The sequence below is a fragment of the Oratosquilla oratoria genome, chromosome 6, assembly GCF_046742065.1.
Source record: "Oratosquilla oratoria isolate Oo_2021 chromosome 6, ASM4674206v1, whole genome shotgun sequence".
NCBI lineage: Eukaryota > Metazoa > Arthropoda > Malacostraca > Stomatopoda > Squillidae > Oratosquilla > Oratosquilla oratoria.
The window spans coordinates 78,661,913-78,686,937 of NC_134782.1; the positions used below are offsets into that span (position 1 = coordinate 78,661,913).

The following is a 25,025-nucleotide window of genomic DNA, read 5'->3' on the forward strand; positions in this document are numbered from 1 at the left end:
TCTTACAAAGGAGCATGCCGACAGGAGACCTTTTGATCCATATATATATATATATATATATATATATATATATATATATATGTATATATATATATATGTGTGTGTGTATATATATAATATATATATACATATATATATATATATATATACATATATATGTACAAATATGAGAGTGTGGGTGGAGGAAGAATAAGCGAAGATGGGCTGGAACTCCTTTATTGCTTATACGTTTCGACCGACTCGGTCTTCTTCAGTAAGCTGTCTACAAACAGTTTGGACCTTACGATTATACACCCGAGGACGGGGACATGGACAGGTCATCCCGCTGGCTGTCATTGATATTTTCATAAGAATTAATATAGGCAGCTTCAACAGTCTTCCTCATGTCTCTTCTTAATCCCGTGTGTAAAATCTCGACCCCATCCCAGTGGAGCAAATGTCCAAATTGGTCAGCGTGCTGAATGAGTGAGTTAGACTCCTGTGTGACCTCAAGTCTCGTTTGTGCTCGGCTATGCGTTTCTCGACGCCTTGACCTGACTCGCCGTAATATGAAGATGAGCATCTACCGCAAGGAATGCGATAAATGGTACTGAGGGCGTTTTGGGGCAGTCCTTTTATATTCTTAGTCTTGACAATTCTTCCTATATTAGAATTGGAAGTCCTTGCTATTTTTACCCCACTCTTCCCAAGAAATCTGTCTATGTGGAATAAAAATAGCAAGGACTTCCATTTCTAATATAGGAAGAATTGTCAAGACTAAGAATATAAAAGGATTGCCCCAAAACGCTCTCAGTGCCATTTATCGCATTCCTTGCGGTAGATGCTCATCTTCATAATACGGCGAGTCAGGTTAAAAGGAATATACGTACAGCGAAACGTAATTATGAAATCAAGGTTGCTAGTCAAGCAAAATCCAACCCAAAGGGCTTTCACCTCTACAACAAAAAATAAAGAAAGAATAGGACCAATTAAAAACGATGAAAATGTCATAGAATCGGATTCACTAGAATCAGTACAGAGAAGAATGACCAAAATGATGCATGGACTCGGATATTTGCCTTACAAAGAGAGGCTGAGGTACCTAAACTTACACTCTCTGGAAAGACGCAGAGTGCGGGGTGATCTAATAGAAGTGTTCAAGTGGATCAAAGGCTAACAAGGGTGATGCAAACAAGGTCATCATAATAAAACAACAGGGCAGGACTCGCAGTAATGGGTATAAACTGGACAAATTTATATTTAAGAAGGAAATAGGCAAGAATTGGTTTACTAATAGGGTGGTCGATGAATGGAATAAACTTAGTAACCATGTAGTAAGCGCTGAAACTATCAGTTGTTTTAAAAAACGATTAGACAACTTTATGGATGGGGATGACAGGTGGTGATGGATACGGAGCTGCCTAGTGTAGGCCTTATGGTCTCTTGCAGTCTCCTTTATTCTTATGTTCTTATATAAGGTCGAGGCGTCGAGAAACGCATAGCCGAGCACAAACGAGACTTGAGGTCACACAGGACGTCTAACTCACTCGTTTAGCACGCTGACCAATCTGGACATTTGCCCCACTGGGATGAGGTCGAGGTTTTACACACGGGATTAAGAAGCGACATGAGGAAGACTGTTGAAGCTGCCTATATTAATTCTTATGAAAATATCAATGACGGGGAAGGTTTCGTTTGTTTATCAAAGGCAGCAAGTAAATTGGTTATATACTATTGGGAAACATATAGGGCCTACATGGTACGGGAAAGGGAATCCCCAGACAGACAGCGGGATGACCTGTCCATGTCCCCGTCCTCGGGTGTATAATTGTAAGGTCCAAACTTACAATTAGAACGAGTCGGTCGAAACGTATAAGCAATGAAGGAGTTCCAGCCCATCTTCGCTTATTCTTCCTCCACCCACACTCTCATATATATATATATATATATATATATATATATATATATATATATATATATATATATGGATAAACAAGCTCCACCCCAAGGACTCGAACCTTTGCCGTAGCGGCTGCTTATTCTGAAACAAAGGCGGACGCTACAGCAAAGGTTCGAGTGCTTGCGATGGAGCTTATTTCCATTTGTCAAAATGACACGCACACACACACACACACACACACACACACACACACACACATGTATATGTATATAATATATATATATATTAGTTTCCTCACTTTTCATTTCTTTTCATTTATATTTTGCCTCTTTTTCTTTCGTTTTTCGTTTTTTCCATAATTTTTTTTAATAAGGCAGTTGTAATGAAAACATTTTGTGCATAGATTTTTAAAGATTTAAAAAAGCTTAGATAAATGAAGAATATCGTAGAAAACATTATGTAAGCAGACACGGTATCATTCACTCCAAATAAACCCACGTACACACGTAACTGAAAGTGTCATAAAGAAACACGGGACACTTCAAGGTTTTAATGTTTGAAGATAAACGTCAATTTGAACTAAGGTAATAACATGAAGCGAGGTAATATTGGGATCATGTCTTGTAAAACCTTTGAATGAGAAATACCCTCGCGCGCGCGCACACACACACACGACTCGATGGCGCAGTGGTAGCGTTCGCAACTGCTGCTAAAGCAGTCCAGGTACAAATCCGCCCAGGGCTAAAATAATTTCACTATCGCTGCGCTGCGAGTCGTTACTCCAGCTCTCGTGGGCGGGGACTTGGGTGGGTGGGTGTGCGTGTAAGGTCATAGCATTCCCCTAGATCGGTCATATATGAGTTCTGAGCTCTCTTCTGTGAGAGTAAAAACTTCCGATCACGAGTCCAACACGTGATCTAAGACCATGGTGAATCACACACATACACATACACACACACACATACACACACACACACACATTCACACGAATTAAAAAAAAAAATTAATTCACAGAGATTGCATTCCATGAGTATGGCTCTTACCATATACACATGGAGGTGAATACCAGTAGGTGAATAAGCGGACACACATATGCGTGCACATACATCCAGAACGTCCTTAGGATGTGTCCTCGATGTCTTTAACTCCCTCTCTCTCACCTTCGAGGATGACAGACGTGCAGAAGAAGCTCCAGGACGAGACACTGAAGCACCATCGATCTGTCATGATGGGCGATGCTGACGTCACACAACTCATGGGCAACCTGATCAGGAGCATAGGTGCCACGAAGGTGGGTCCTGGAAGGTGAAGGATAAATTGGGTTGGCACTGTAGCACTGTTAGGTCACCCTATCAGGAATATTGTCATTTCATGTATTCATTTCAGTTGTCTTCAGGTGCTGGAAACACCCCTTCTTCATTTCTTTAGTCAGGTAATTAATTCCCCTCACTGGAACCTCCTGTTTCTTTTTTTTTCTTTCTTTTTTTAAGGGCTAAGGTCTTATCTCGACCCTTTCAGTGCAGCGACACTCGCGCCCTTTCGTCTCTTTCAGACTTAACCAAGCCGGGTTAACCAATTTTGTGTTGGCTCGGTCGAAATCCTCAAATGTGTTCAAAATGGCTCTTTGATGCAGAGGAAGTTAAACAAGGTTTGTCTTCCAGATTGTGAGTGATGTTCTGTACAATCTTACATAAAAGCTCGAAGTGCCACCTTTTCTGGACGGCGAGTCGTCTACCTATATTCGAGTTGAGCCTTAGTGACCCACTGCAGGACTACGGGTTACTTATTTGATCCGGTTTGAGAGAGGTTGCATGTATGTATGAGAGAGAAGAGAGTGTATTAGTTGCACCCTTGTATTGTATGTGTGTTTGTTGACACTGGAATCTACACTATCGTCTAGAAAGGGTGGATTTTGATATACGCTATCACACGCAAGCCCACATGAAGCTTTAGTGTGTGATTGCATACCACATGGCCAAACACATGTTTACAAGTATTAGCAGCACACAGACACGAACACAACCTCTGTGGGGTTAGAGAAGGGTCTCTGTTAAAAACTTGAGAAGATCTATCTACTCCAGCATCACAATCCACGCACACTGCGACCTAAACAACAACAACAACAACACCAAGAATAACAACAACAATCGCAAAAAAAAAGAGCAACAACAATGCCTTCTGAAGGAGATATGATGAATGAGAAGGCATATGTCAACCTTCGACTCCTCTTCGAGGAAGGGACAATTCAGAAGACAGAACCCTGAGGAGGATGACGTGGAGGAATGACTTAAGAAAGTATGGCCTCTTTCTCTGAAGTCTTGAGTTTCAGTTTCTGCCCTGCAGTCCACTGTTTCATGTGTTTAATGTCACTCGTTATATTTTGGAATCAGATCGTTTGTAGTACTTGATTCACATCATTTGTAAGGTCATTATCTGCCTGTAACCCGACTCCCCCCCCCAACTCTCTCTCTCTCTTTCTCTCTCTCTCACACACACACACACACACACTTCAACGAATGGACGGCTTGGATGACGTTCTGAAGAAAACTGAAGTCTGTGGATCCCAACGCAAAGAGAAGTGCCTAGTGTTTTTGCAGGGTGGGGGGGAAATTGCTCGTGGAGTAGTGGGAAAGTAGGGAAAGAGGAAAAGGGGAGGGATTACTGAGGGAAATGGAAGGAAATGAGGAGGGAGTAGACTTGGCCCAGCCAGACAAGCGGAAGGTAAACAAAAGACTGAGTGAGGATGACATGTCTAATAAAAATGTAAAGATTAGAAGTATAGAGAGGAGCAATACAGAAGAAAGTGACGAGAATATGTTCCAGGGATTTAAAGAGGGTGGGGGGGACACAACCCCCCCCCCCGACTGATAAGACTAGAGGAGAGAGTTGATAAGGTGATCGAGGACTTGGAGCGTAAGTTAGGTAACGTAGACTCCATTTTCCAGAGAATTGAAAGGTTGGAACAACTAGAGAAGGCTAACAGAAACTTAACTGAAGAAATAGAGGACCTAAAAAGACAGTTAGGAAATGTAAAGGAGGAGAATGAGAAATTGAAGAAGAATAGTAATGAAAACAGAGAGAAAATAGCTACAGAAGCTAAAAATTGGAGAATAACTCAAGAAGGGAATAAGGTTTCATTCACTGACATAGTCAAACAGCAATTGAAAGAACATAATGAAGACTCAGTTATTAAAGTGATGAGACAGAAGGAGAATATAGTAAGAGAATTAGCTGACAAAAAGAAATGTATAATTATATTAGGAATGGAAGAGAAACATAACCCAGATAGAACCGCAAGAATCAAGGAGGAAAATGAAAGAGTAAGCAGTTTATTAAAATTAGTCCAGGAAGATGAACCAGAAATTATAAAGGAAATTGAGGAAAAATTCAGACTCGGAAAATATAGTACAGATAAGACCAGACCAATTAAGATTAAATTCAGGTCACAAACAACGGCAGAGAAAATTCTATCCAAGACAGGGAAACTAGCAACAAATGATCAATATAAAAAGGTATGGATAAAAAGAGAAATGAATAAGGAGGAAAGAGAGGCAGAAAAGCAGAAAAGAATTGAAGCTAAGGCAAAAAACGAGGAAAGAACGGAGTCAGAGAAAGAGAGATTCTATTGGAGAGTAGTGAACATGAAAATAAAGCAGTTCGACATACTAAAGAAAAACATAAGGGAAACAGAGAATACAATGGAAGTGGCAGAAAACTAAGAGTGTCTTACACAAATATAGATGGATTGATAACAGGATTGAATGAACTGAATGATTATTTGAAAGAAAAAGAACCGGACATAATGGGAATTGTAGAAACAAAATTAAAAGGCCCACTACCACCCAACAGTGTAGGACATGATACATACAATTATTGGATTAGAAACAGAGAGAAAAAACAAGGGGGTGGAGTTATGTTCCTGACTAAGAAGGATATAAACGTGAAAGGTGTCATATATGGAAAGAATACAGTAGAGATGATTATGATAGAAGTGGAAGACAGAGATAAGAAGAGCAGAAAATTTGTGATCAATTATGTGCCTCCGAAAACAGCCTCATGGGAGGAGAGTGAACATAAAAGTATGTTAGAGGACACAAAGATAGCATTAACTAAAATAACGGAAGATGGAGGAAGAATAGTTATGATGGGCGACTTTAATTGCAAAGAAATCTGCTGGGAAGAAATGACAGTAAAGAGTGGTGATGACTCATGGGGAAATGCTCTACTTGAGATGATTACTGACCATTCAATGACACAATGGATACAAGAGAACACTAGGTATAGAAATGAAGAAGAACCATCGAGGCTAGACTTAATAATTACATCTGAACCTAGAATAGTGGACAAGATTGAATATAAAACACCAATAGGTAAAAGTGACCACATATTGATTGAACTGGAACTTAATGAAGAAAAATATATGAAAAGAAATTAACAATATAGAAAAGGAAGAATGATGTATGAAAAAACAAACTTTGATAAAATAAGAGAATTCTTCCAACAAGAAAACTGGGAAGAAATATACAAAGAAGAAACAACAGTGGAAGAGAAATGGAATATTTTGACAAAAATTTACAAAAAAGGAGTGGAAAAGTATGTCCCAAGACAAAAACAAGAAAAAGAATATGTAAAATGCTGGTACAACAAAAGTTGTAGGGAGTTAAAGGACAAAAGAGACAAAGCCTGGACCAGATGGAAAAAAGACAGAAGACCTGAAAAATGGAAAATATATACTGGTTATAGAAATGAATATGTACAAAAGTGCAGAGAGGAAAAAAGAAAATATGAAAAAGATGTTATAGAAAAAGTGTAAAGATCAACCAAAACTATTCTACAGATTTGTAAACAATAAACTGAAAAACAAACAAGACTTAGAGAAATTAAGACAAGGAGGAGTTGAATACACTGAGGAAATGGAAATGGCAGAAATTATGAACAAACATTTTAAATCAGTGTTTACAAGGGAAAATATACAACCTGAAGAGATTGAGTGGAAGGAAAAAGTCCCCCCTATGGAAGAAATAGAAGTAACAAAGAATGAAATATTGACACACTTGGGTAATTTTGATGTCAGAAAATCGCATGGGCCAGATGAAATAGCAAACTGGATTCTGAAAGAATGCAGGAATGAACTGGCAGACAAAATACATAGCATAATAAGCAGTTCCTTAAAAGAAGGAAAAGTTCCAGAAGATTGGAAAAAAGCAAATATAGTACCTATATATAAAGGAGGAAATAAAGAAGAACCTACCAACTATAGACCAGTCTCTCTAACAAGTACAATAGCAAAAATATGTGAAAGAATTATCAAAAGTAGATGGGTAAAATACTTGGAAAAAAACAACGTACTAAATCCAAGGCAATTTGGATTCAGACAAGGACGATCATGCGTCACCAATTTAATATGTTTCTATTCAAGGCTAATAGATATAATACAAGAAAGAGATGGATGGGCTGATTGTGCATTTCTAGACCTAAAAAAAGCTTTTGACAAAGTACCACATAAGAAGTTGCTTAAGAAATTAGAATATGAAGGAGGAATACAAGGTAAATTGCTAAATTGGATGGAAGACTTTTTGCAAGAAAGAAAAATGAGAGTAGTGATAAGAGATCAGCACTCAAAATGGAATGAAGTAATAAGCGGTGTCCCGCAGGGAACAGTTCTGGCCCCAATAATGTTTGCTATATATATTAATGATATGGATGAAGGAATTGAAAGCTATATGAGCTTCTTTGCAGATGATGCAAAATTACTGAAAAGAGTGAAAACTGAAGAAGATTGTGAATCACTACAGAGAGATTTAAATAAAGTACAAGAATGGAGTAGGAAGTGGGAGATGGAGTTCAATACAAAAAAGTGTAGTATAATGGAATTTGGAAAAAGCAAAAACAGAATAACAGGATCATATAATTTGGGAGAAGAAGGAATAAAAAAAGTAGAAAATGAGAAGGACCTGGGAGTCATTGTTATGAATAATATGTCACCTGAGAAACATATAAATAAGATTTTTGGAGAAACTTATAATTTAATAAGAACAATCAAAGTGGCATTTACATACCTGGATGAAGAAATGGTGAGGAAAATCCTAATCACCCTGATAAGACCAAGATTGGAATATGCAGCAACGATATGGTCACCAAGTACAAAAAAATGTATAAAAAAACTTGAAAGAATACAAAGAGCAATTACAAAACTGGCACCAACACTCTCAAAACTATCATATGAAGAGAGACTACAAAAACTTAAACTACAGACACTAGAGCAAAGAAGAGAGAGAGGAGATTTGATAGCTATTTACAGAATCATGAAAGGCATAGAAATTACTGATAGAGAGAATCTGATAAAATGGGATGACAGAAATACAAGAGGACACGGAAAGAAAATAAAAAAAGACAGCTATAGAAGAGATTTTAAAAAGAACAGCTTTCCTCACAGAGCAATAGACAGTTGGAACAAGTTAGATGAGAAAGTGGTGTGTGCAAAAACAATACATGAATTTAAAAATAGTTTAGATAAAATGAGATATGAAGACGGGACCCCACGAGCATAGCTCCCCTTCCCGTAAAATACAACTAGGTAAATACAACTAGGTAAATACACAGCCACTTATCGGGCACCCAAACTAGAGGGCAGACTCTCTTCTGGTACAGAACTGAAAAAATGGATGTCTTTATTTAGCAGCGGCCTCAAGTCCTCAGAACAGTATATTGAAGTAGAAAAGAAAATACAAAAGCTTTTAAGTTACATTAGAAGATAGATTCATTACCTGAACCAAGAAATAGTCTTTACAATTCTCTAGTTCGTCCCCATCTGGAATACGCCATCCACCTCTGGTGTGTGTGTATTTACCTAGTTGTATTCTACGGGAAGGGGAGCTATGCTCGTGGAGTCCCGTTTTCATATCTCGTTTTATCTAAACTATTTTTAAATTCATGTATTGTTTTTGCACACACCACTTTCTCATCTAACTTGTTCCAACTGTCTATTACTCTGTGAGGAAAGCTGTTCTTTTTCACATCTCTTCTATAGCTGTCTTTTTTTATTTTCTTTCCATGTCCTCTTGTATTTCTGTCATCCCATTTTATCAGATTCTCTCTATCAATAATTTCTATGCCTTTCATGATTCTGTAAATAGCTATCAAATCTCCTCTCTCTCTTCTTTGCTCTAGTGTCTGTAGTTCAAGTTTTGCTAGTCTCTCTTCATATGATAGTTTTGAGAGTGTTGGTGCCAATTTTGTCATTGCTCTTTGTATTCTTTCAAGTTTTTTTTATACATTTTTTTGTACTTGGTGACCATATCATTGCTGCATATTCCAATCTTGGTCTTATCAGGGTGATCACAATTTTCCTCACCATTTCTTCATCCAGGTATGTAAATGCAACTTTGATTGTTCTTATTAAATTATAGGTTTCTCCAAAAATCTTATTTATATGTTTCTCAGGTGACATATTATTCATAAGTGACTCCCAGGTCTTTTTCATTTTCTACTATTTTTATTCCTTCTCCCAATTTATATGATCCTGTTATTCTGTTTTTACTTTTTCCAAATTCCATTATACTACACTTGTTTGTATTGAACTCCATATCTCACTTCCTACTCCATTCCTGTACTTTATTTAGATCTCTCTGTAGTGATTCACAATCTTCTTCCATGTTCACTTTTTTCAATAGTTTTGCATCATCTGCAAAGAAGCTCATATAGCTTTCAATTCCTTCATCCATATCATTAATATATATAGCAAACATTATTGGGGCCAGAACTGTTCCTTGTTGGTCTCTTATCACTACTCTCATTTTTCTTTCTTGCAAAAAGTCTTCCATCCATTTAAACAGTTTGCCCTGTATTCCTCCTTCAGTTTCTAATTTCTTAAGCAACTTCTTATGTGGTACTTTGTCAAAAGCTTTTTTTAGGTCTAGAAATGCACAATCAGCCATTCCATCTCTTTCTTGTATTATATCTATTAGCCTTGAATAGAAACATATTAAATTGGTGACGCATGATCGTCCTTGTCTGAATCCAAATTGCCTTGTACGTTGTTTTTTTCCAAGTATTTTACCCATCTATTTTTGATAATTCTTTCACAAATTTTTGCTGTTGTACTTGTTAGAGAGACTGGTCTATAGTTGGTAGGTTCTTCTTTATTTCCTCCTTTATATATAGGTACTATATTTGCTTTTTTCCAATCTTCTGGAACTTTTCCTTCTTTCAAGGAACTGCTTATTATGCTATGTATTTTGTCTGCCAGTTCATTCCTGCATTCTTTCAGAATCCAGTTTGCTATTTCATCTGGTCCATGCGATTTTCTGACATCAAGATTACTCAAGTGTATCAATATTTCATTCTTTGATACTTCTATTTCTTCTATAGGGGGGACTTTCTCTTTCCATTCAATCTCTTCAGGTTGTATGTTCTCCCTTGTAAACACTGATTTAAAATGTTTGTTCATAATTTCCGCCATTTCCATTTCCTCAGTGTATTCAACTCCCCCTTGTCTTAATTTCTCCAAGTCCTGTTTGTTTTTCAGTTTATTGTTTACAAATCTGTAGAATAGTTTTGGTTGATCTTTACATTTTTCTATGACGTCTTTTTCATATTTTCTCTTTTCTTCTCTGCACGTTTGTACATATTCATTTCTATAACCGGTATATATTTTCCATTTTTCAGGTCTTCTGTCTTTTTTCCATCTGGGCCAGGCTTTGTCTCTTTTGTCTTTTAACTCCCTACAACTTTTGTTGTACCAGCATTTTACATATTCTTTTTCTTGTTTTTGTCTTGGGACATACTTTTCCACTCCTTTTTTGTAAATGTTTGTCAAAATATTCCATTTCTTTTCCACTGATGTTTCTTCTTTGTATATTTCTTCCCAGTTTTCTTGTTGAAAGAATTCTCTTATTTTATCAAAGTTTGTTTTTTCATACATCATTCTTCCTTTTCTATATTGTTCATTTCTTTTCATATATTTTTCTTCATTAAGTTCCAGTTCAATCAATATGTGGTCACTTTTACCTATTGGTGTTTTATATTCAATCTTGTCCACTATTCTAGGTTCAGATGTAATTAATAAGTCTAGTCTCGATGGTTCTTCTTCATTTCTATACCTAGTGTTCTCCTGTATCCATTGTGTCATTGTGTGGTCAATAATCATCTCAAGTAGAGCGTTTCCCCATGAGTCGTCTCCACCCTTTACTGTCATTTCTTCCCAGCAGATTTCTTTGCAATTAAAGTCGCCCATCACAACTATTCTTCCTCCATCTTCCATTATTTTATTTAATGTTATCTGTGTGTCCTCTAACATACTTTTATGTTCACTCTCCTCCCATGAGGCTGTTTTTGGAGGCACATAATTGATCACAAATTTTCTGCTCTTCTTATCTCTGTCTTCCACTTCTATCATAATCATCTCTACTGTATTCTTTCCATATATGACACCTTTCACGTTTATATCCTTAGTCAGGAACATAACTCCACCCCCTTGCTTTTTCTCTCTGTTTCTAATCCAATAATTGTATGCATCATGTCCTACACTGTTGGGTGGTAGTGGGCCTTTTAATTTTGTTTCTACAATTCCCATTATGTCCGGTTCTTTTTCCTTCAAATAATCATTCAGCTCATTCAATCTTGTTATTAATCCATCTATATTTGTGTAAGACACTCTTAGTTTTCTGTCACTTCCATTGTGTTCTCTGTTTCCCTTATGTTTTTCTTTTGTATGTCGAACTTCCTTAGTTTCATGTTCACTACTCTCCAATAGAATCTCTCTTTCTCTGACTCCGTTCTGTTCTCGTTTTTTGCCTTAGCTTCCAGTCTTTTCTGCTTTTCTTCCTCTCTTTCCTCTTTATTCATTTCCCTTTTTATCCATATCTTTTTATATTGTTCACTTGTTGCTAGTTTCCCTGTTTTGGATAAGATATTCTCTGCTGTTGTTTGTGACTTGAATTTAATCTTAATTGGTCTGGTCTTGTCTGTGCTATACTTTCCGAGTCTAAATTTCTCTTCAATTTGTTTCATAATTTCTGGTTCATCTTCCTGAACTGATTCTAGTAATTGGCTTACTTTTTCATTTTCCTCTTTGATTCTTGTGGTTCTATCTGTGTTGTGTTTCTCTTCCATTCCTAATATAATTATACATTTCTTCTTGTCTGCTAAATCTCTTACTATATTCTCCTTTTGTCTCATCACTTTAATAACTGAGTCTTCAGTATGTTCTTTCAATTGCTGTTTGACTATGTCAGTGAATGAAACCTTATTTCCTTCTTGGGTTGTTTTCCAATTCTTAGTTTCTTTAGCTATTGTCTCTCTGTTTTCTTTACTATTCTTCTTCAATTCCTCATTCTCCACCTTTACTTCTCTTAACTGTCTTTTTAGGTCTTCTATTTCATCAGTTAAGTTTTTATTCGCCTTTTCTAGTTCTTCCAATCTTTCAACCCTTTGTAAAATGGTGTTCATATGACCTAACCTACTCTCCAAGTCCTCGATCACCTTATCAACCTTCTCCTCTAGTCTTGTCAGTCTTGTCACCCTCTTTAAATCCCTTGAAAATATTCTCATCACTTTCTACTGTATTGCTCTTATCTATACTTCTAATCTTTACATTTTTATTAGACATTTCGTCGTCGTCGGGAGGCCTTTTGTTTACCTTTCGCCTGTCTGCCTGGGCCAAGTCTACTCCTTCCTCATTTCCTTCCATTTCCCTCAGTAATCCCTCCCCCTTTCCTCTTTCCCTACTTTCCTACTACTCCACGAGCAATTTCCCCCCCACCCTGTAAAAACAATAGGCACTTCTCTTTGCGTTGGGATCCACAAACTTCAATTTTCTTCAGAACGTCTTCTAAGCCGTCCATTCGTTGAAGTGTGTATTTACCTAGTTGTATTTACCTAGTTGTATTTTACGGGAAGGGGAGCTATGCTCGTGGGGTCCCGTCTTCATATCTCATTTTATCTAAACTATTTTTAAATTCATGTATTGTTTTTGCACACACCACTTTCTCATCTAACTTGTTCCAACTGTCTATTACTCTGTGAGGAAAGCTGTTCTTTTTCAAATCTCTTCTATAGCTGTCTTTTTTTATTTTCTTTCCGTGTCCTCTTGTATTTCTGTCATCCCATTTTATCAGATTCTCTCTATCAGTAATTTCTATGCCTTTCATGATTCTGTAAATAGCTATCAAATCTCCTCTCTCTCTTCTTTGCTCTAGTGTCTGTAGTTTAAGTTTTTGTAGTCTCTCTTCATATGATAGTTTTGAGAATGTTGGTGCCAATTTTGTAATTGCTCTTTGTATTCTTTCAAGTTTTTTTATACATTTTTTTGTACATGGTGACCATATCGTTGCTGCATATTCCAATCTTGGTCTTATCAGGGTGATTAGGATTTTCCTCACCATTTCTTCATCCAGGTATGTAAATGCCACTTTGATTGTTCTTATTAAATTATAAGTTTCTCCAAAAATCTTATTTATATGTTTCTCAGGTGACATATTATTCATAACAATGACTCCCAGGTCCTTCTCATTTTCTACTTTTTTTATTCCTTCTTCTCCCAAATTATATGATCCTGTTATTCTGTTTTTGCTTTTTCCAAATTCCATTATACTACACTTTTTTGTATTGAACTCTATCTCCCACTTCCTACTCCATTCTTGTACTTTATTTAGATCTCTCTGTAGTGATTCACAATCTTCTTCAGTTTTCACTCTTTTCAGTAGTTTTGCATCATCTGCAAAGAAGCTCATATAGCTTTCAATTCCTTCATCCATATCATTAATATATATAGCAAACATTATTGGGGCCAGAACTGTTCCCTGCGGGACACCGCTTATTACTTCATTCCATTTTGAGTGCTGATCTCTTATCACTACTCTCATTTTTCTTTCTTGCAAAAAGTCTTCCATCCAATTTAGCAATTTACCTTGTATTCCTCCTTCATATTCTAATTTCTTAAGCAACTTCTTATGTGGTACTTTGTCAAAAGCTTTTTTTAGGTCTAGAAATGCACAATCAGCCCATCCATCTCTTTCTTGTATTATATCTATTAGCCTTGAATAGAAACATATTAAATTGGTGACGAATGATCGTCCTTGTCTGAATCCAAATTGCCTTGGATTTAGTACGTTGTTTTTTTCCAAGTATTTTACCCATCTACTTTTGATAATTCTTTCACAAATTTTTGCTATTGTACTTGTTAGAGAGACTGGTCTATAGTTGGTAGGTTCTTCTTTATTTCCTCCTTTATATATAGGTACTATATTTGCTTTTTTCCAATCTTCTGGAACTTTTCCTTCTTTTAAGGAACTGCTTATTATGCTATGTATTTTGTCTGCCAGTTCATTCCTGCATTCTTTCAGAATCCAGTTTGCTATTTCATCTGGCCCATGCGATTTTCTGACATCAAAATTACCCAAGTGTGTCGATATTTCATTCTTTGTTACTTCTATTTCTTCCATAGGGGGGACTTTTTCTTTCCACTCAATCTCTTCCGGTTGTATATTTTCCCTTGTAAACACTGATTTAAAATGTTTGTTCATAATTTCTGCCATTTCCATTTCCTCAGTGTATTCAACTCCTCCTTGTCTTAATTTCTCCAAATCTTGTTTGTTTTTCAGTTTATTGTTTACAAATCTGTAGAATATTTTTGATTGATCTTTACACTTTTCTATAACATCTTTTTCATATTTTCTTTTTTCCTCTCTGCACTTTTGTACATATTCATTTCTATAACCAGTATATATTTTCCATTTTTCAGGTCTTTTGCCTTTTTTCCATCTGGGCCAGGCTTTGTCTCTTTTGTCTTTTAACTCCCTACAACTTTTGTTGTACCAGCATTTTACATATTCTTTTTCTTGTTTTTGTCTTGGGACATACTTTTCCACTCCTTTTTTGTAAATTTTTGTCAAAATATTCCATTTCTCTTCCACTGATGTTTCTTCTTTGTATATTTCTTCCCAGTTTTCTTGTTGGAAGAATTCTCTTATTTTATCAAAGTTTGTTTTTTCATACATCATTCTTCCTTTTCTATATTGCTCATTTCTTTTCATATATTTTTCTTCATTAAGTTCCAGTTCAATCAATATGTGGTCACTTTTACTTATTGGTGTTTTATATTCAATCTTGTCCACTATTCTAGGTTCAGATGTAATTATTAAGTCTAGTCTCGATGGTTCTTCTTCATTTCTATACCTAGTGTTCTCCTGTATCCATTGTGTCATTGAATGGTCAGTAATCATCTCAAGTAGAGCATTTCCCCATGAGTCATCACCACTCTTTACTGTCATTTCTTCCCAGCAGATTTCTTTGCAATTAAAGTCGCCCATCACAACTATTCTTCCTCCGTCTTCCATTATTTTAGTTAATGCTATCTTTGTGTCCTCTAACATACTTTTATGTTCACTCTCCACCCATGAGGCTGTTTTCGGAGGCACATAATTGATCACAAATTTTCTGCTCTTCTTATCTCGGTCTTCCACATCTATCATAATCATCTCTACTGTATTCTTTCCATATATGACACCTTTCACGTTTATATCCTTCTTAGTCAGGAACATAACTCCACCCCCTTGTTTTTTCTCTCTGTTTCTAATCCAATAATTGTATGCATCATGTCCTACACTGTTGGGTGGTAATGGGCCTTTTAATTTTGTTTCTACAATTCCCATTATGTCCGGTTCTTTTTCTTTCAAATAATCATTCAGTTCATTCAATCCTGTTATCAATCCATCTATATTTGTGTAAGACGCTCTTAGTTTTCTGTCACTTCCATTGTGTTCTCTGTTTCCCTTTTGTTTTTCTTTTGTATGTCGAACTGCTTTATTTTCATGTTCACTACTCTCCAATAGAATCTCTCTTTCTCTGACTCCGTTCTTTCCTCGTTTTTTGCCTTAGCTTCAAGTCTTTTCTGCTTTTCTGCCTCTCTTTCCTCCTTATTCATTTCTCTTTTTATCCATACCTTTTTATATTGATCATTTGTTGCTAGTTTCCCTGTTTTGGATAGAATTTTCTCTGCCGTTGTTTGTGACCTGAATTTAATCTTAATTGGTCTGGTCTTATCTGTACTATATTTTCCGAGTCTGAATTTTTCCTCAATTTCCTTTATAATTTCTGGTTCATCTTCCTGGACTAATTTTAATAAACTGCTTACTCTTTCATTTTCCTCCTTGATTCTTGCGGTTCTATCTGGGTTATGTTTCTCTTCCATTCCTAATATAATTATACATTTCTTTTTGTCTGCTAATTCTCTTACTATATTCTCCTTCTGTCTCATCACTTTAATAACTGAGTCTTCATTATGTTCTTTCAATTGCTGTTTGACTATGTCAGTGAATGAAACCTTATTCCCTTCTTGGGTTGTTCTCCAATTTTTAGCTTCTTTAGCTATTTTCTCTCTGTTTTCATTACTATTCTTCTTCAATTTCTCATTCTCCTCCTTTACATTTCTTAACTGTCTTTTTAGGTCCTCTATTTCATCAGTTAAGTTTCTGTTTGCCTTCTCTAGTTGTTCCAACCTTTCAATTCTCTGGAAAATGGAGTCAACATTACCTAACCTACTTTCCAAGTCCTCGATCACCTTATCAACTCTCTCCTCTAGTCTTATCAGTCGGGGCGGGGGGGTTGTGTCCCCCCCCACCCTCTTTAAATCCCTGGAACATATTCTCGTCACTTTCTATTGTATTGCTCCTCTCTATACTTCTAATATTTACATTTTTATTAGACATTTCATCATCGCTCAGTCTTTTGTTTACCTTTCGCTTGTCTGGCTGGGCCAAGTCTACTCCCTCCTCATTTCCTTCCATTTCCCTCAGTAATCCCTCCCCTTTTCCTCTTTCCCACTACTCCACGAGCAATTTCCCCCCCACCCTGTAAAAACACTAGGCACTTCTCTTTGCGTTGGGATCCACAGACTTCAGTTTTCTTCAGAACGTCATCTAAGCCGTTCATTCGCTGAAGTGTGTGTGTGTGTATGTATTTACCTAGTTGTAGGTAAATACACACACACACACACACACTTCAACGAACGGACGGCTTTGAGGACGTTCTGAGCCGTCCGTTCGTTGAAAGTGTATTTACCTAGTTGTATTTACCTAGTTGTATTTTACGGGAAGGGGAGCTATGCTCGTGGGGTCCCGTCTTCATATCTCATTTTATCTAAACTATTTTTAAATTCATGTATTGTTTTTGCACACACCACTTTCTCATCTAACTTGTTCCAACTGTCTATTGCTCTGTGAGGAAAGCTGTTCTTTTTCAAATCTCTTCTATAGTTGTCTTTTTTTATTTTCTTTCCGTGTCCTCTTGTATTTCTGTCATCCCATTTTATCAGATTCTCTCTATCAGTAATTTCTATGCCTTTCATGATTCTGTAAATAGCTATCAAATCTCCTCTCTCTCTTCTTTGCTCTAGTGTCTGTAGTTTAAGTTTTTGTAGTCTCTCTTCATATGATAGTTTTGAGAGTGTTGGTGCCAGTTTTGTAATTGCTCTTTGTATTCTTTCAAGTTTTTTTATACATTTTTTTGTACTTGGTGACCATATCAGTGCTGCATATTCCAATCTTGGTCTTATCAGGGTGATTAGGATTTTCTTCACCATTTCTTCATCCAGGTATGTAAATGCCACTTTGATTGTTCTTATTAAATTATAAGTTTCTCCAAAAATCTTATTTATATGTTTCTCAGGTGACATATTATTCATAACAATGACTCCCAGGTCCTTCTCATTTTCTACTCTTTTTATTCCTTCTTCTCCCAAATTATATGATCCTGTTATTCTGTTTTTGCTTTTTCCAAATTCCATTATACTACACTTTTTTGTATTGAACTCCATCTCCCACTTCCTACTCCATTCTTGTACTTTATTTAGATCTCTCTGTAGTGATTCACAATCTTCTTCAGTTTTCACTCTTTTCAGTAATTTTGCATCATCTGCAAAGAAGCTCATATAGCTTTCAATTCCTTCATCCATATCATTAATATATATAGCAAACATTATTGGGGCCAGAACTGTTCCCTGCGGGACACCGCTTATTACTTCATTCCATTTTGAGTGCTGATCTCTTATCACTACTCTCATTTTTCTTTCTTGCAAAAAGTCTTCCATCCATTTAAGCAGTTTGCCCTGTATTCCTCCTTCAGTTTCTAATTTCTTAAGCAACTTCTTATGTGGTACTTTGTCAAAAGCTTTTTTTAGGTCTAGAAATGCACAATCAGCCCATCCATCTCTTTCTTGTATTATATCTATTAGCCTTGAATAGAAACATATTAAATTGGTGACGCATGATCGTCCTTGTCTGAATCCAAATTGCCTTGGATTTAGTACGTTGTTTTTTTCCAAGTATTTTACCCATCTACTTTTGATAATTCTTTCACATATTTTTGCTATTGTACTTGTTAGAGAGACTGGTCTATAGTTGGTAGGTTCTTCTTTATTTCCTCCTTTATATATAGGTACTATATTTGCTTTTTTCCAATCTTCTGGAACTTTTCCTTCTTTTAAGGAACTGCTTATTATGCTATGTATTTTGTCTGCCAGTTCATTCCTGCATTCTTTCAGAATCCAGTTTGCTATTTCATCTGGCCCATGCGATTTTCTGACATCAAAATTACCCAAGTGTGTCAATATTTCATTCTTTGTTACTTCTATTTCTTCCATAGGGGGGACTTTTTCCTTCCACTCAATCTCTTCCGGTTGTATATTTTCCCTTGTAAACACTGATTTAAAATGTTTGTTCATAATTTCTGCCATTTCCATTTCCTCAGTGTATTCAACTCCTTGTCTTAATTTCTCCAAGTCTTGTTTGTTTTTCAGTTTATTGTTTACAAATCTGTAGAATAGTTTTGGTTGATCTTTACACTTTTCTATAACATCTTTTTCATATTTTCTTTTTTCCTCTCTGCACTTTTGTACATATTCATTTCTATAACCAGTATATATTTTCCATTTTTCAGGTCTGTCTTTTTTCCATCTGGTCCAGGCTTTGTCTCTTTTGTCTTTTAACTCCCTACAACTTTTGTTGTACCAGCATTTTACATATTCTTTTTCTTGTTTTTGTCTTGGGACATACTTTTCCACTCCTTTTTTGTAAATGTTTGTCAAAATATTCCATTTCTCTTCCACTGATGTTTCTTCTTTGTATATTTCTTCCCAGTTTTCTTGTTGGAAGAATTCTCTTATTTTATCAAAGTTTGTTTTTTCATACATCATTCTTCCTTTTCTATATTGTTCATTTCTTTTGATATATTTTTCTTCATTAAGTTCCAGTTCAATCAATATGTGGTCACTTTTACCTATTGGTGTTTTATATTCAATCTTGTCCACTATTCTAGGTTCAGATGTAATTATTAAGTCTAGCCTCGATGGTTCTTCTTCATTTCTATACCTAGTGTTCTCCTGTATCCATTGTGTCATTGAATGGTCAGTAATCATCTCAAGTAGAGCATTTCCCCATGAGTCATCACCACTCTTTACTGTCATTTCTTCCCAGCAGATTTCTTTGCAATTAAAGTCGCCCATCATAACTATTCTTCCTCCATCTTCCGTTATTTTAGTTAATGCTATCTTTGTGTCCTCTAACATACTTTTATGTTCACTCTCCTCCCATGAGGCTGTTTTCGGAGGCACATAATTGATCACAAATTTTCTGCTCTTCTTATCTCGGTCTTCCACTTCTATCATAATCATCTCTACTGTATTCTTTCCATATATGACACCTTTCACGTTTATATCCTTCTTAGTCAGGAACATAACTCCACCCCCTTGTTTTTTCTCTCTGTTTCTAATCCAATAATTGTATGTATCATGTCCTACACTGTTGGGTGGTAGTGGGCCTTTTAATTTTGTTTCTACAATTCCCATTATGTCCGGTTCTTTTTCTTTCAAATAATCATTCAGTTCATTCAATCCTGTTATCAATCCATCTATATTTGTGTAAGACACTCTTAGTTTTCTGCCACTTCCATTGTATTCTCTGTTTCCCTTATGTTTTTCTTTAGTATGTCGAACTGCTTTATTTTCATGTTCACTACTCTCCAATAGAATCTCTCTTTCTCTGACTCCGTTCTTTCCTCGTTTTTTGCCTTAGCTTCAATTCTTTTCTGCTTTTCTGCCTCTCTTTCCTCCTTATTCATTTCTCTTTTTATCCATACCTTTTTATATTGATCATTTGTTGCTAGTTTCCCTGTCTTGGATAGAATTTTCTCTGCCGTTGTTTGTGACCTGAATTTAATCTTAATTGGTCTGGTCTTATCTGTACTATATTTTCCGAGTCTGAATTTTTCCTCAATTTCCTTTATAATTTCTGGTTCATCTTCCTGGACTAATTTTAATAAACTGCTTACTCTTTCATTTTCCTCCTTGATTCTTGCGGTTCTATCTGGGTTATGTTTCTCTTCCATTCCTAATATAATTATACATTTCTTTTTGTCAGCTAATTCTCTTACTATATTCTCCTTCTGTCTCATCACTTTAATAACTGAGTCTTCATTATGTTCTTTCAATTGCTGTTTGACTATGTCAGTGAATGAAACCTTATTCCCTTCTTGAGTTATTCTCCAATTTTTAGCTTCTGTAGCTATTTTCTCTCTTTTTTCATTACTATTCTTCTTCAATTTCTCATTCTCCTCCTTTACATTTCCTAACTGTCTTTTTAGGTCCTCTACTTCTTCAGTTAAGTTTCTGTTAGCCTTCTCTAGTTGTTCCAACCTTTCAATTCTCTGGAAAATGGAGTCTACATTACCTAACTTACGTTCCAAGTCCTCGATCACCTTATCAACTCTCTCCTCTAGTCTTATCAGTCGGGGGGGGGGGGTTGTGTCCCCCCCCACCCTCTTTAAATCCCTGGAACATATTCTCGTCACTTTCTACTATATTGCTCCTCTCTATACTTCTAATCTTTACATTTTTATTTGCCATTTCGTCATCACTGAGCTGGTCCGGTGGTCGTTTCATGTTGACCTTACGCCCGTCTGCCTGGGCCAAGTCCTCCACATCCTCATTTCCTTCCATTTCCCCAGCAATCCCTCCCCTTCTCCTCTTTTCCTACTTACCTACTGCCCCACGAGCAATTTCCCCCCACCCTGCAAATACAAAAAGGTACTTCTCTTTGCGTTGGTATCCACAATCGGCACTTTTCTTCAGAACGTTCTTCAAGCCGTCCGTTCGTTGAAAGTGTATTTACCTAGTTGTATTTACCTAGTTGTATTTTACGGGAAGGGGAGCTATGCTCGTGGGGTCCCGTCTTCATATCTCATTTTATCTAAACTATTTTTAAATTCATGTATTGTTTTTGCACACACCACTTTCTCATCTAACTTGTTCCAACTGTCTATTGCTCTGTGAGGAAAGCTGTTCTTTTTAAAATCTCTTCTATAGTTTTTTTTTTTTTTTTTTCTTTCCGTGTCCTCTTGTATTTCTGTCATCCCATTTTATCAGATTCTCTCTATCAGTAATTTCTATGCCTTTCATGATTCTGTAAATAGCTATCAAATCTCCTCTCTCTCTTCTTTGCTCTAGTGTCTGTAGTTTAAGTTTTTGTAGTCTCTCTTCATATGATAGTTTTGAGAGTGTTGGTGCCAATTTTGTAATTGCTCTTTGTATTCTTTCAAGTTTTTTTATACATTTTTTTTTGTACTTGGTGACCATATCGTTGCTGCATATTCCAATCTTGGTCTTATCAGGGTGATTAGGATTTTCTTCACCATTTCTTCATCCAGGTATGTAAATGCCACTTTGATTGTTCTTATTAAATTATAAGTTTCTCCAAAAATCTTATTTATATGTTTCTCAGGTGACATATTATTCATAACAATGACTCCCAGGTCCTTCTCATTTTCTACTCTTTTTATTCCTTCTTCTCCCAAATTATATGATCCTGTTATTCTGTTTTTGCTTTTTCCAAATTCCATTATACTACACTTTTTTGTATTGAACTCCATCTCCCACTTCCTACTCATTTTTTGTACTTTATTTAGATCTCTCTGTAGTGATTCACAATCTTCTTCAGTTTTCACTCTTTTCAGTAATTTTGCATCATCTGCAAAGAAGCTCATATAGCTTTCAATTCCTTTATCCATATCATTAATATATATAGCAAACATTATTGGGGCCAGAACTGTTCCCTGCGGGACACCGCTTATTACTTCATTCCATTTTGAGTGCTGATCTCTTATCACTACTCTCATTTTTCTTTCTTGCAAAAAGTCTTCCATCCAATTTAGCAATTTACCTTGTATTCCTCCTTCATATTCTAATTTCTTAAGCAACCTCTTATGTGGTACTTTGTCAAAAGCTTTTTTTAGGTCTAGAAATGCACAATCAGCCCATCCATCTCTTTCTTGTATTATATCTATTAGCCTTGAATAGAAACATATTAAATTGGTGACGCATGATCGTCCTTGTCTGAATCCAAATTGCCTTGGATTTAGTACGTTGTTTTTTTCCAAATATTTTACCCATCTACTCTTGATAATTCTTTCACATATTTTTGCTATTGTACTTGTTAGAGAGACTGGTCTATAGTTGGTAGGTTCTTCTTTATTTCCTCCTTTATATATAGGTACTATATTTGCTTTTTTCCAATCTTCTGGAACTTTTCCTTCTTTTAAGGAACTGCTTATTATGCTATGTATTTTGTCTGCCAGTTCATTCCTGCATTCTTTCAGAATCCAGTTTGCTATTTCATCTGGCCCATGCGATTTTCTGACATCAAAATTACCCAAGTGTGTCAATATTTCATTCTTTGTTACTTCTATTTCTTCCATAGGGGGGACTTTTTCCTTCCACTCAATCTCTAAGTTGTATGTTCTCCCTTGTAAACACTGATTTAAAATGTTTGTTCATAATTTCTGCCATTTCCATTTCCTCAGTGTATTCAACTCCTCCTTGTCTTAATTTCTCCAAGTCTTGTTTGTTTTTCAGTTTATTGTTTACAAATCTGTAGAATAGTTTTGGTTGATCTTTACACTTTTCTATAACATCTTTTTCATATTTTCTTTTTTCCTCTCTGCACTTTTGTACATATTCATTTCTATAACCAGTATATATTTTCCATTTTTCAGGTCTTCTGTCTTTTTTCCATCTGGTCCAGGCTTTGTCTCTTTTGTCTTTTAACTCCCTACAACTTTTGTTGTACCAGCATTTTACATATTCTTTTTCTTGTTTTTGTCTTGGGACATACTTTTCCACTCCTTTTTTGTAAATTTTTGTCAAAATATTCCATTTCTCTTCCACTGTTGTTTCTTCTTTGTATATTTCTTCCCAGTTTTCTTTTTGAAAGAATTCTCTTATTTTATCAAAGTTTGTTTTTTCATACATCATTCTTCCTTTTCTATATTGTTCATTTCTTTTCATATATTTTTCTTCATTAAGTTCCAGTTCAATCAATATGTGGTCACTTTTACCTATTGGTGTTTTATATTCAATCTTGTCCACTATTCTAGGTTCAGATGTAATTATTAAGTCTAGCCTCGATGGTTCTTCTTCATTTCTATACCTAGTGTTCTCTTGTATCCATTGTGTCATTGAATGGTCAGTAATCATCTCAAGTAGAGCATTTCCCCATGAGTCATCACCACTCTTTACTGTCATTTCTTCCCAGCAGATTTCTTTGCAATTAAAGTCGCCCATCATAACTATTCTTCCTCCATCTTCCGTTATTTTAGTTAATGCTATCTTTGTGTCCTCTAACATACTTTTATGTTCACTCTCCTCCCATGAGGCTGTTTTCGGAGGCACATAATTGATCACAAATTTTCTGCTCTTCTTATCTCGGTCTTCCACTTCTATCATAATCATCTCTACTGTATTCTTTCCATATATGACACCTTTCACGTTTATATCCTTCTTAGTCAGGAACATAACTCCACCCCCTTGTTTTTTCTCTCTGTTTCTAATCCAATAATTGTATGTATCATGTCCTACACTGTTGGGTGGTAGTGGGCCTTTTAATTTTGTTTCTACAATTCCCATTATGTCCGGTTCTTTTTCTTTCAAATAATCATTCAGTTCATTCAATCCTGTTATCAATCCATCTATATTTGTGTAAGACACTCTTAGTTTTCTGCCACTTCCATTGTGTTCTCTGTTTCCCTTATGTTTTTCTTTAGTATGTCGAACTGCTTTATTTTCATGTTCACTACTCTCCAATAGAATCTCTCTTTCTCTGACTCCGTTCTTTCCTCGTTTTTTGCCTTAGCTTCAATTCTTTTCTGCTTTTCTGCCTCTCTTTCCTCCTTATTCATTTCTCTTTTTATCCATACCTTTTTATATTGATCATTTGTTGCTAGTTTCTCTGTCTTGGATAGAATTTTCTCTGCCGTTGTTTGTGACCTGAATTTAATCTTAATTGGTCTGGTCTTATCTGTACTATATTTTCCGAGTCTGAATTTTTCCTCAATTTCCTTTATAATTTCTGGTTCATCTTCCTGGACTAATTTTAATAAACTGCTTACTCTTTCATTTTCCTCCTTGATTCTTGCGGTTCTATCTGGGTTATGTTTCTCTTCCATTCCTAATATAATTATACATTTCTTTTTGTCAGCTAATTCTCTTACTATATTCTCCTTCTGTCTCATCACTTTAATAACTGAGTCTTCATTATGTTCTTTCAATTGCTGTTTGACTATGTCAGTGAATGAAACCTTATTCCCTTCTTGAGTTATTCTCCAATTCTTAGCTTCTGTAGCTATTTTCTCTCTGTTTTCATTACTATTCTTCTTCAATTTCTCATTCTCCTCCTTTACATTTCCTAACTGTCTTTTTAGGTCCTCTACTTCTTCAGTTAAGTTTCTGTTAGCCTTCTCTAGTTGTTCCAACCTTTCAATTCTCTGGAAAATGGAGTCTACATTACCTAACTTACGTTCCAAGTCCTCGATCACCTTATCAACTCTCTCCTCTAGTCTTATCAGTCGGGGGGGGGGGGGTTGTGTCCCCCCCCACCCTCTTTAAATCCCTGGAACATATTCTCGTCACTTTCTACTATATTGCTCCTCTCTATACTTCTAATCTTTACATTTTTATTTGCCATTTCGTCATCACTGAGCTGGTCCGGTGGTCGTTTCATGTTGACCTTACGCCCGTCTGCCTGGGCCAAGTCCTCCACATCCTCATTTCCTTCCATTTCCCCAGCAATCCCTCCCCTTCTCCTCTTTTCCTACTTACCTA

General features: G+C 36.0%; 1 protein-coding gene across 1 annotated transcript in view; it reads left to right on the forward strand.

Moving 5' to 3' along the window:
* LOC143026640 (putative caffeoyl-CoA O-methyltransferase 1) overlaps positions 1–25,025 on the forward strand; it is a 128,039-nt gene that overhangs the window by 50,648 nt on the left and 52,366 nt on the right. Inside the window, exon 3 of the mRNA XM_076187382.1 lies at positions 3,047–3,170. Within this exon, the coding sequence (XP_076043497.1) occupies positions 3,047–3,170 (124 nt within the window). The remainder of the gene's footprint in view (positions 1–3,046; positions 3,171–25,025) is intronic.